The 12961-nt window shown below is 39.6% G+C and overlaps 1 protein-coding gene across 1 annotated transcript in view; it reads right to left on the reverse strand.

The window, feature by feature from the left end:
- The window catches only part of LOC124798237 (gametogenetin-binding protein 2-like), a 103681-nt gene that overhangs the window by 54588 nt on the left and 36132 nt on the right, over positions 1-12961 (reverse strand). Inside the window, exons 6-7 of the mRNA XM_047261555.1 lie at positions 8417-8591; positions 52-213 (exon numbers count right to left, since the gene is read on the reverse strand). Of these exons, the coding sequence (XP_047117511.1) occupies positions 52-213; positions 8417-8591 (337 nt within the window). The remainder of the gene's footprint in view (positions 1-51; positions 214-8416; positions 8592-12961) is intronic.

A 12961-nucleotide genomic window follows, 5' to 3' on the forward strand; every position in this document is an offset into this window, starting at 1 on the left:
AAATATTTGAAAAATACTCATTCAAGAAGTTTGGATATTATGGTTCCTTACCTCACATGTATCCTTCCCTTCTAGTCCTGCTCTTCTTTCTTTCTTCTTCTTCCTTTTCAACTTTTTATGCTCTCGCCTCTGCTGTTTCGCAATCTCTTCTTTTGTTATTTGTTCGTACAGCAGTTCTAGTTGCGACATGCCCCGTTTGACATCAACAGCCATCTAGAATTAAATAGGGAAGCATAAGACACTGTTATAGCATAGACAAAACAAGAATTTTAAGTATCTTTTTGGCAATGATGAGCATATAGCAATTTTGAGAAAGTATTAACCACAGGAATTGACATCAGCATTACAGCAAACACTGTAACTGACCGAATTTCATTATGGGTTGTGGACTTCAGTTGTCATTCAATAACACAAAGAAACATTTAAGATATATGCAAGAAAGGACAATATAACTCTCAAAGATGTGGAACAATAAACAAGGCAGATTAAGTCTTAAGTTTCACTTCCGATTTTTGGACTGTAATTCACAGTAGACTAGATAACTTGGCGCATGGTAGTGGGGTTTTTCCAGGGGGTTAATGAATCCAGTATTGGAAATAATTTTCTAATTCTTGATCTACCTGCAAGCTTTGAACAAATTTTGTGAGAAGTTTCAAATCTTCAAAAGCAAATTTGTTTCACCCTTAAAAAATAATGATTAATAGAAGATTTACAACATAAATTACACATTTAATTTTCATTCTCTGCCACTTTCACAACAAAGTTATGCCCATTTTGATGTACCAGTATACCTAACAGAAATAATAATAAAAAAAAAAAACAAATATAAGACATTGACACCATTCAAAATAGACTGTTTCTTTCTCATTGGAGAAGGGGATAGCAGGAAGATGAAGAAGACTGGGTACAGATATCTAAGCATAGAAGTCAATCAAATCCTTACGTTAAAAAAAAAAACACATAAATTACACAAAACACATCTGCAGTAAGAATGGAACATATAGACGCAACTATAACATTATAGTGCGTTTAAAATTAGTTGCAACTTTTGACAGTTCAGTGCAGAAAGAGTGGATGGAAGCGCCGTTGCCAGCTTGAGCTGGGCGCGTCAGCAGCTGTCTGCGTGAACAGCAAGCCGCACTAACTGGCCGATCTGCGATCTTTATCGAAATGACTGCAAGGAAACTATCAACTAAGAAATCTGATTCTCGCATATCTTGTAGGTTAATTCGTTAGCTTCATGATGAACTGCATACCACTTCACTGATGCTCATAGTGATTGTGATATTTCGATATTACTGCAAGAAATTCTTAAAGTTTGCAGTGAAAAATAAGGGTCGCTATAAATTTCCGTTTTGTACGTGTTAGGTCATATGTTGCCTATATGAAATGTAGAAACATACTGAACTGTTATTTAAACTTGGAGGGATCTGCCTGCAGTCTCAAGAAAATGGAATGTATGTAAACCAATCCATCATGAAAGCACGCGCCAACGAAAAAGCCAGAAAGAAATAGTCATAAATTCCACATATCAAATAAATGTCTGAGGTATCAAAATAAGATTCTGGCAAATTATAGCACACAAAGGGCAGAGTATTTTGCCATATGATTAATATGCGAAACTTTCATATCTGCCATGATAATCAAGCAATTACAGATTTTTTCGGTGAAAGAATGTAATTTTTAAGGACCATCAATAGCTGCTGAAACAAGAACTGCTGTGGGTTTTGTGACACTATAAGTGAAGTTACACGTTTATTTTATTCTGAGAATGGTCTGTTTCATAAACTATTGACCTGACTTGCCCTCAGTTACTAGTTTATTAGCACACTATTTCATGATTCTGTCACAATTTCAACTGTGTCAGAATGTTAGTGAGATGAATATTTGTAAACTATGCTCTGTTTTGAGAAAAGCAGCCGATTTTAACATGGCAACAAGAGAAGTTACGTATTACTCAAAACACATCATAGTCATTCGTGAATCCATTGCTCCTCAACTACCTTCTTGGTATGGCTGACAACTCGAGACCCGTCCTGTGGTGCAACGTTTCAAATGGCTTCTTTTTTCAGCATTTGGCATCACTGGGAATATTCTCAGTTGGTTTTAAATTAATGTGTAATGGACGAAGCTTGATTAAACTATCTCAGCCAGTTTGTCGACCTGGTACTGTTGGGCTTCTGGCTTGTACAGCACTTCAAGTACCATTAACTTCGCCTTATACACGCTACGTTTGACTTTATCCAGTGGCTTGTACAGCACTTTAAGTTTCATTAACTTCGCCTTATACACGCAATGTTCGACTTTATCCAGTGTAACATTTCTTTGTACCCTGAGCCAAACATCCGCTTTCATCCACTGCATTGTTTATCCATCACAACAGAGTGGTATGGCGCAATGTCCGTTATTATTGCTGAATTCGGAGGAGCATTTTGCAGCCATTCAATGTATTCCTGAACGTCCACTTTCATTGTGAATCTTGTGTTTACACAAAACACTTGTTCGCAATACCTGATGATGGCATAACAATTCAGCACCAGAGTATACTACGATCCAGTGAGAGATGATGAATGTAGATGCATCTATTGTGTGACAGTAATGTTTATCCATGGTGTGGCAACAGACGTGCTTTACCAACTGAAGTGCTGGCATCATGGTAGGAATAGCCTGCTTGCCACTGGTGCTACCTGGGCATCAGCGTCACGTTCCATCCCCTGAGAAAAACGTCAAAAGTCGCAACTAGTTTTAAACGCACTATAGTAAAACTAACACGTGTCGTCAAATGAGAAAGGAAGAAACTGTGCAATGGAAAAGCTCTTCTTCTTTTTTTTTTATATATATAAAATTCTTGTTACATGGCTATTGACATCGAATGTGCCCTTCCTTCCTCAGACTTTGGTGGTCACTTGCTTTATTACCTGGAGGCAATTTATCAAATTCTTCAACCAACTGTTGTTTGACTGACAATCTGACATTTCATCTGCACAAGTAGCTGACATTCTTAAAGACTTATCTTCTACCACTTTTTTTGTGGCTTGAGTTGGACAAAAGATGAGTTTGCTGGTGAGGGTTTCGTGCAGTCATGTTAGTATTCTGCAAGGGCTTTTCTCTGATGAATACCAGTGTGCTTCCCCACTTTCTGCTGGGAGGCTGAAGGTTGAGCAAAGTGGAACATTGTGTAAATTTTTTAGAAACTGAAGTTCTTTATGTAGAAAGGAATTATGGTACCTGATTTGTTCCATGAAGCCATCAAGATCTACAAGCAAAACAACAAAATCAATAAGAAGAATGAAAGCCTCAAGCTAAGTGACTGATTGCAGGCAGCATGTGGGAAGGCAAACACTGACAATGAGAATGGAAAGGCCCTCAAACAATGCCACTGCAATTACATACTAGGTCCTCACCCGAATTTGACTTCGGTCCTACAGAGGCAATGGAGTATAATTCTTTGAGAACTTCAGCCAGTCAAGCTAGCGAACTAGCAGATTCTCTATCGAACGGCTGTTGGTACACAAAACCAAAACAGATACCTCCTGGTAATATGCCAGTTTTTGTTGTCTTCTCATGTTTCTTTAACTGCTGATTAGTCATTCCTGTTTCAGGACTTTTTTTTAAATACCCTGAAACTTAATTTCCATCTGTCAATCTCTGGACACTTCTTTCCTCGTATTTGCATTTTGACAACTACACCCTAATCAGAGTCTATTGACAGAATTTTAGCGACAGTTGTGGATGTCTTGCGAAGAGTATATCGACAGAATATCTCCATAGCCAATTGAATGCATTATTGCCTCATTAAAGAGAAGAAATTGATGTGGTGTAACCACTGGCTTTTGTTTTCTCACGATAGGTATCTAGTTTATCGAATGCTATACAACTCTTGTTCTTAATTACACTACTATAAGCCGAAAAAGAAATCAGTTTACTTTTATAAATTAATCTCAATGCCCATAAAAGTCTGCATGTAATCCTGATACTGTTAAGACTACTGAGGATGAAGCATTAATATATCTTGTACAAGACATCTGCCAATACTCGTGACATTATTTCACAATTTTAATGCTTGAAATATTTTTAATAGTAATATTAATCTGCATGAAATATTTTTAATAGTAATATTAATCTAGATCCTTTACAATATTTTATTATTGTCCTTGTAGTTTAGGATATTCATTTTTCTTGCCATGAAAGAATATTCTTCAGTTACCAGTAGTGAACATGTTTTGCCACAGTGATTTTCTACCTACCAATTCATTTGCTCTTCCTCTTGCTTTATAACTACTTTAAAATTTTCTTCCATAATGATTTAATTTATTTTTCTGGATTTCATCTGGTGCAACAAACCATGTTTAACATTTATATGATGATACCAATTTAACTCACAAGCAGCATTACCAATTAAAACTGATCGTACGCTCAGGACCAAATTAATTAGAGAGACTGTATATTGGGGAGCATGAGATTCCATCCGAGAGACAAATTAAATAAGTTAATGTTACTGGATGTGGGATGTAACAATATCATGAGAAGGAAAGCTGCTACTCACCATATAGCGGAGATGCTGAGTTGCAGATAAGCACAACAAAACGATTTTCACACTTAGAGCTTTAGGCCAATGGCTTTTGTCAACAATAGACACACAAACACATACTCACACAAACGCAACTCACACACAACTGCATTGTGCTACTCAGGCAACTGAAACCACACCGCGAGCAGCAAAACCAGTGCATGATGGGCGTGGCAACTGGGGAAAGGGGGAGGCTGGGGTGGGGAGGAGAAGGGATAGTATGGTGGGGATGGCAGACAGTGAAGTGCTGCAGGTTGGGCGGCGGGCAGGGGAGAGATGGGGAGGAGGGAGGAAGTTTTTTTGTTGTGCCTATCTGTGACTCAGCATTACCACTGTATGGTGAGCAGCAACTTTCCTTCTCATAATATTGTTACATTCTTTCCTGGATTTTCCATTATTTCCATTGTTTGATTTTTGCATGTGGGATGTCTTAGACCATATACTTGTCATTCATGTAACAGATCAGTGCAAGATGGGCATTTCACTGCAGACTGCTCACATGCATTCTGCAAGATCTTGTAGTCACATCGTTCTTCACAGTGTCAAGGTTATAGTGTGACTGTTATTCTGGGGAAAAGCTTTGCTGTCACTCAACTGCCAGGCAACAATATATGCATCACTGAAGTTGCCAATGACTATTATGATTTGTAACAGCAGGTAGCACAATGCAGCAAATCACTTGCGAAGTCAATGTTGAACAAATACAGCCGGTGAGCTGCCATACAATCCCAAATCACCAGCTCACTGTAGGGACTGCCTCCACATGTGTAACATTACTTTCCACACATCAGAAGGCATACAGGGTAGCAAGGCAGAAGAGCACAATCAATGGACATTTTAAAGAGTTGAAAAAGGTGGGTTGAACTCACAAGTCATAGAATGCATTGGTACATACCAATGACAGAGTATGAAAATCACACTCGGTAATGACTCTCACATCCCAACAGGAAACTATTCAGGCAGGTGATGAAATTAATCTCTTATGGGAGATGTTTACATAGGTTGAAAAGAAGGCCCCGATGTCAGCCAGAGTATCTCACTGGTGAACAACACGCAACCTTACCATCATGAACAAAGTAAGAGCATATGGACTATCAGACCAAGTGTGTGATTGGATTGAGGAGTTCCTAGATAACAGGACGCAGCATGTTATTCTCAATGGAGAGAAGTCTTCCGAAGTAAGAGTGATTTCAGGTGTGCCGCAGGGGAGTGTCATAGGACCGTTGCTATTCACAATATACATAAATGACCTGGTGGATGACATCGGAAGTTCACTGAGGCTTTTTGCGGATGATGCTGTGGTGTACCGAGAGGTTGTAACAATGGAAAATTGTATTGAAATGCAGGAGGATCTGCAGCGAATTGACGCATGGTGCAGGGAATGGCAATTGAATCTCAATGTAGACAAGTGTAATGTGCTGCGAATATACAGAAAGATAGATCCTTTATCATTTAGCTACAAAATAGCAGGTCAGCAACTGGAAGCAGTTAATACCATAAATTATCTGGGAGTACGCATTAGGAGTGATTTAAAATGGAATGATCATATAATGTTGATCGTCGGTAAAGCAGATGCCAGACTGAGATTCATTGGAAGAATCCTAAGGAAATGCAATCCGAAAACAAAGGAAGTAGGTTACAGTACGCTTGTTCGCCCACTGCTTGAATACTGCTCAGCAGTGTGGGATCCGTACCAGATAGGGTTGATAGAAGAGATAGAGAAGATCCAACGGAGAGCAGCGCGCTTCGTTACAGGATCATTTAGTAATCGCGAAAGCGTTACGGAAATGATAGATAAACTCCAGTGGAAGACTCTGCAGGAGAGACGCTCAGTAGCTCGGTACGGGCTTTTATTGAAGTTTCGAGAACATACCTTCACCGAAGAGTCAAGCAGTATATTGCTCCCTCCTACGTATATCTCGCGAAGAGACCATGAGGATAAAACCAGAGAGATTAGAGCCCACACAGAGGCATACCGACAGTCCTTCTTTCCACGAACAATACGAGACTGGAATAGAAGGGAGAACCGATAGAGGTACTGAAGGTACCCTCCGCCACACACCGTCGGGTGGCTTGCGGAGTATGGACGTAGATGTAGATGTAGATGTAGATGTGCATCTCCTTTTTTAAACTACAGAACCCCTGCAGGCAAACTCTACAACTAGTTACCATATTGCTCCTGAATTTTGTCAGAATATGTGAGGAACTCTCCTGGGATGTGGAGATACTCATGTGCCCTCATGGCCATTTGGTATCAATGTTAATAACAAATCTATTACAGCACTGAGAGAAATAAGATTTTTGAAATTTTTGAAAACATAGCAGTTAAAATTACAATTTAAAACAGTCTTGATCGTCATCTTGTTAAAACATTTTTTTTATTGGAGTGAGTGACCAGTTCCGAATCTATGAAAGAGTCAGCTTCAGACTCCAGAGCGGTTGATGGACACTGCTGGATGAGTTCCGCCGACCCTTGACGCTCGTGTAACTGCTCAACACACGAGCGTCGAGGGTCGGCGGAACTCATCCAGCAGTGTCCATCAACCGCTCAGGAGTCTGAAGCTGACTCTCTCACAGAGTCGAAACCGGTCACTCACTCCAATAAAAAAAATATTTTAACAAGATTACGATCAAGACTTTTTTAAATTTCAATTTTAACTGAGAAAAATGTGCTTGTGTTTTTACTCAATGTCCACAAGTTTCAGGTGGTAGCTGTGTGGTCAGCTCAGGATGATCTGGAACGTTAACAGTGTCCTATGGAGTCCATTCCAGCTGCAGTCAATGTGACATGGGGCATTACAAACTACTATGTAAAATGAAACAATGGAAAGTCCAGGATGGGATAACAACAGTATTATGAAAAGGGTAGATTGCTACTCGCTATATAGAGGAGATTCTGAGTAACAATCTAGCCTTTTCAAATTACTATGTAAGTGTCTATTTCAGTTTCTTGCACATATATTGCCCCTGTATTCTTTGCACGAACAGATTCTCAGAATTTTAAAAGCAGTCCTTATGATGATGTCCAATGCTCCTGTAAGTGTCTTATAATGGTTTGTTTTAAAAGAATGGTTTGTTTTAAAATTCTGACAACAAACAATGCTTCTGTAAGAGTTTTATACTCAGTTGGTCGATTGTCTTTATAACTGTCCCATGACAACCAGGCAGATCAGACTAACTTCAGATACAGTCATTCTTATTTGTACCATCTTTACCTGGCTCAGTTATTACCATTTGATATGGATCCTAAACAGAATAGGAAATAATCAAGGAAGGGCTGTTTAGCTTCTCTTTTTTAGATTATATACGCCACCTCACAGTAAGAGGTATGTTAGAAAACTGAAAATTCCTGCCAGTTTAAAATGGTGTGCTGGACTGGAACTCAAACCCAGAACCTTGCTTTTCATGGGCAATGCACTACATCTCATACCACCATACATTATGCTAACAGGAAATACAAGTTCAAAAATGACAAACCATCTACTGTCCTATCTGCCACACAATGGATTCACTGCACTGACTCTTTCTACATTCCTATGATCTAATCCAAAGCAACCATACAGAAACTGAGCCAGTGTACGTGGACATTCCAAGTTTTTCTGAGGACCTCTTGCTAAGAAAAGAAAACAATATAGCTAATTGTAATTGTCATTTGCAGAAACATAAATAGCAACAAGAACTCACAAGAATAAAGACAGAACAAGAGGTGAGTGAACACTCATTTGTCCTTTCCTGCAGATGACAGGTTAATGAATGAGGTTCCGCCTACTTTGTTCAACAAAATCGCTCTGTGGTGAGTGAAATTTGAGATTTAAATACAAGTAAACACAGGCAAGGTGGACAAACCTCAAAACTCCTGTAGAGAGCTTCGACAGCCACACCAGCGAGCACCTGGCAGGTGCACTCCTCTTCCCTCATGCGCAGGTGGATTCGGTACAGCCTCTCATATACACACAGGCCGAGACACGTCAGTACCTCCTCCTGAGCTATTTCTAATGTCTTTGCATGCCTCTCCCTTCGACTAAAAGCACAAATTAGAAAGAAATTCTCTGGTAAATATCACAGTCAAATGCACAAATATTTGAAAATATAGAACATAAATTTGCAATAACTGACAAGGATAGTAAGCCGAATTATACACATTCAATTTGGAAGTTCAAATCACATTGCAGTTTCTCCTATCTTTTTATTATTAGAGCAACATATGACAATCAACAGAAGAAAAGGTGTTGTTAGTGAATAATGTACCATCAATCAGCTACATCAAGAAAACGTCAGAAATAATGCTACACAGACACAAGAAATTGGCATGGCATGGCATGGCATGGCATGGCATCTACAATGTTCCTTTCACCAGCAAATACCCATATCTTCACTGAATGTTTAAAAAAATGCTTTTTAGATATTAGTGTAAAATTTCTCCTTAGTAACAAGGCACATGAAATTCGTAAGGATTAAAAAATAAACCAGAAAAATATGACTAGACAAACAAGTTTGATTGCACGTCCACTTCCATAGCTAAGTGGTCAGAGTAGACGGCTGCCATGTGAAGGACCCGGGTTTGATTCGTTGATGGGAAGACTAGTATGGAGTGCACGATACCAACCGAGGGGCTACTTGAATGAGAAGAAGCACCTCCAAGGTTCAGAAAGTTGGCAAAACAGTTGGGAAAGTGGTGTGCTGACTGCACACCCCTCCACATCGCATCTGCATGACACCGCAAAGCAGAGTACACGGCATCCAGTCGATATCCATTATGCATTCATGGTGTGTGTGTGTGTGTGTGTGTGTGTGTGTGTGTGTGTGTGTGTATACTAATTCTGATAAACACATCTTTGGCCAAAATCTTACTTGTTTGACAGTCTTTTTGTTGTGCCTATCTGCACCTCGACATCACCACTATATGAGGTGTTTTCAAAAAGTAAGGTGACTATAGTTTTATTAAAAAAAATATTTATTTATTCATCAATATTCATGTTTTTCCCTACAAAGTAATCCCCCTCAGATACAATACACTTGTGCCAACGCTTCTTCCAATCCTTGAAGCACTTTTCAAAAGCAATTTCTGGTACAGCCTTGAGTACTTCCAGCGATGCAGTTTTTATTTCCTCAATCATTTAAAATCTTCGTCCTTTCATAGGTCTCTTCAGTTTGGGAACAGGAAAAAGTCACAGAGGGCCAAATCTGGTGAATGGTGGTTGAGGCATGATTTTCGTGTTGTTTTTGGCAAAAAAAATCTCTCACAAGAAACAATTAATGAGCAGGTGCATTGTCGTGATCGAACTTGGCGTGCTTTTTTCAGTCTCGGCTCTCCAGGATGCTTCCATTAGGATGACTGGGCTTTGGTTTCAACATCATAACTGTAAACCAATGTTTCGTCATCAGTTATGACCCTTTTGAGCAAATCAGGATCATCATTGGCGTCATTCAAGAGCTCTTGAGTGATGCTCATGCAACGGTTCTTCTGATCAAAGTTGAGAAGTTTTGGAACAAACTTTGATGACACGTCTTAGACCAAAAACGTCAAAAAATCTCATGACACGAGCTGACCGATATGCCAACATCCCCAGCAACTCCTCTTATGGTAATTCGACGATTTTCAAAAACAGTTTTCTTCACAGCTTCGACATTGTATCATCTGTTGCTGATTTGCTGAGGTGTCTTGAGCAAGGTTCCTAACTGATCTTGGAAGAGCCTGTACCACTTGTAAACTTAGAATAGGCTCACTGTGTGCCACTGTCAACATTTCAACTGTTTTAGAGCACTTGTTTCCATTTTTCACACAAAATTTGATGCAAATTCTTTGCTCCAATTTTTATAATGATCGAAAATTGCCGAGCACACTAAAACACGTCTAACCTTTCTATCTGTCAAAAACAAACCAAGTATGCTGTACACTTGAAACTCTGCAAACATATGTTCAGGACATTTGTACCAACATAACAAACAAACAAAAAATAAATAAATAAATCAATAATCTCTTATACATTGCCCGTGCAATTTGAAAAGTCACCTTACTTTCTGAACAGCCCTCTTACAGTGAGTAGCAACTGTCCTTTTCATACTACTGTCATTAGTGAACATGGCATATATTGCAATGAGAGTTCCCTCCTGCACAGTTCCTTCACAGGCAGAAATTATCCTCTACACCTTGCACAGAGATCTCCTGTGCCTTATCCCTCCAGTCACCATACCATCTTCCAAAGCCTCACCGTCTGGTCATAGAGAAGCATTCCCCTCACGACTCAGTACCACCCAGGATTGGAGCAACTCAATCACATATTGCGCTAGAGTTTCCATTACCTGTCGTAGAGCCTGCCTACTGTCCTTCCCACTGGTATAGAGCCACCCGTAATATCCTCGTCCGCTTCTGCTCAAACACTGGTCCCAACCCTTTGCCTCGTGGCTCTTATCCCTATAACAGACCTAGATGCATACATCATCCTCCTCCCACCACCATCACCACCACCTACTCCGGCCCGGTCACAAGCATCACCTATCCCATCAAAGACATGGCTACCTGTGAAACCAGTCATGTGGTCTACAAGCTAAGCTGCAACCACTGTGCTGTGTTCTATGTGGGCATGACAACCAACAAGCTGCTTGTCCGCATGACTGGCCACCAACAGACTGTGACTAAGGGACAGCTGAACCATACAATTGCTGAACACACTGCCCAACAAAACATTCTTCACTCCAATGACAGCTTCACAGTCTGTGCCATCTGTATCCTTCTCACCAACATCAGCTTTTCTGAGCTGCAAGGTGGGAACTCTCTCTGCAATCTGCAATATATCCTAAACTCCTCAATAATCCTGTGCAACCTGTGTGTACTTTCACTTTATTATGATGATTATTTGTCCCTACATAGGTGGGAGTAAACAAAATATCTTAGAATTTGATGGGGAAAGTTGGTGATTGAAATTCTGTGAAAACATTATGTCGCAACAATAAATGATTTTATTTTAACTAATGCCACCAAAACATGCTTGCATATTCATGAGCCTCTCTTCTCTGTTTCATGATATTACAAAACAAGCTACCCATTCCTTCAACTTTCTCAAAGTTTTCCATCTATCCAATTAGATAAGGATACCATACTGCACGACAATACTCCAGAACAGGAGGAGCAAGCGTAGTAGATTTGTTGCGTCATGTAAGTGTTCTATCAATAAAATGCTGTCTTTGATCTGCGTTTCCTACAAGTTTCATTTTCTCTATTGTTTTCAATTTAAAGTATTACCAATTTCATGCCTTCTGGAAACCTGGAATCAACTTTACATCCTCTGTCAATAGCATCTTTACTTTGTGCAAATAAAGAGCCAGTTGTGTTTCACAAAAGTATTTGCTGAGACCGTGATGGTTGTGTGTCAACAGATCATTTTCTACGAGATATTTCATAATGTTGGAACACTGAATACGTTCCAAATTCCTGCTACAAATCCCATCTATAATATGGATCTATAATTCAGATGATTACTTCTATTTCCTGTCTTAGTGTTTATACAAACTATGCAATTTTCCAGCCTTCAGATATGGATATTTTTTCAAGTAAGCAGCTGTATATGATTGCTAAAAATAGAGTTATTTCACCAGGATACTCCAACTGGGACCTAAGTGGTATACAGTCTGCACCAGAAGGCTCACCAGCTTTGGACTCTATCTAGATCTACATCGATACTCTGCAAGTCACCGTACGTTGCGTGGTGGAGGGTACCCAGTACCACTACTTGTCATTTCCTTTCCTATTCCTCTCACAAATAGAGTGAGGGAAAAACAACTGTCAATATCTCTCTGTAGCAGCCCTAACTACTCGTAACTTATCTTCATGGTCCTTATGCACAATGTGTGTTGGTGGCAGTAGAATCATTCAGCAGTCAGCTTCAAATGCTCATTCTCTAAATTTTCTCAATAGTGTTTCTTTGAAAAGAATGTCGCCTTCCTCCACGAATTCCCATTTGAGTTCCCGGAGCATCTCCATAACATTTATGTGTTGTTCGAACCTACCAATAACAAATCTAGCTGCCTACCTCTGAATTGCTTCGATGTCTTCCTTTAATCCGACCTGGTACCAACCCCAAAAACTCAACCAGTACTCAATAATAGGTTGCACCAGTGTCCTACATGTGGTCTCGTTTATAGGTGAACCACTCTTTCCTAAAATTCTCCCAATAAACTGAAGTCTACCACTTGCCTTATCTTCCACAGTTCTCACATGCTTGTTCCACCTCATATCGCTTTGCGATGTTATGCCCAGATATTTAAACGATTTGACTGTGTCAAGCAGGACACTAGCAATACTGTATCCAAACATTACAGGTCTGATATTCTTACTCATCCGCATTAACTTACATTTTTCCATGTTTAGGGCTAGCTGCAATTCATCACACC

The sequence above is a fragment of the Schistocerca piceifrons genome, chromosome 1, assembly GCF_021461385.2.
Source record: "Schistocerca piceifrons isolate TAMUIC-IGC-003096 chromosome 1, iqSchPice1.1, whole genome shotgun sequence".
Lineage (NCBI taxonomy): Eukaryota > Metazoa > Arthropoda > Insecta > Orthoptera > Acrididae > Schistocerca > Schistocerca piceifrons.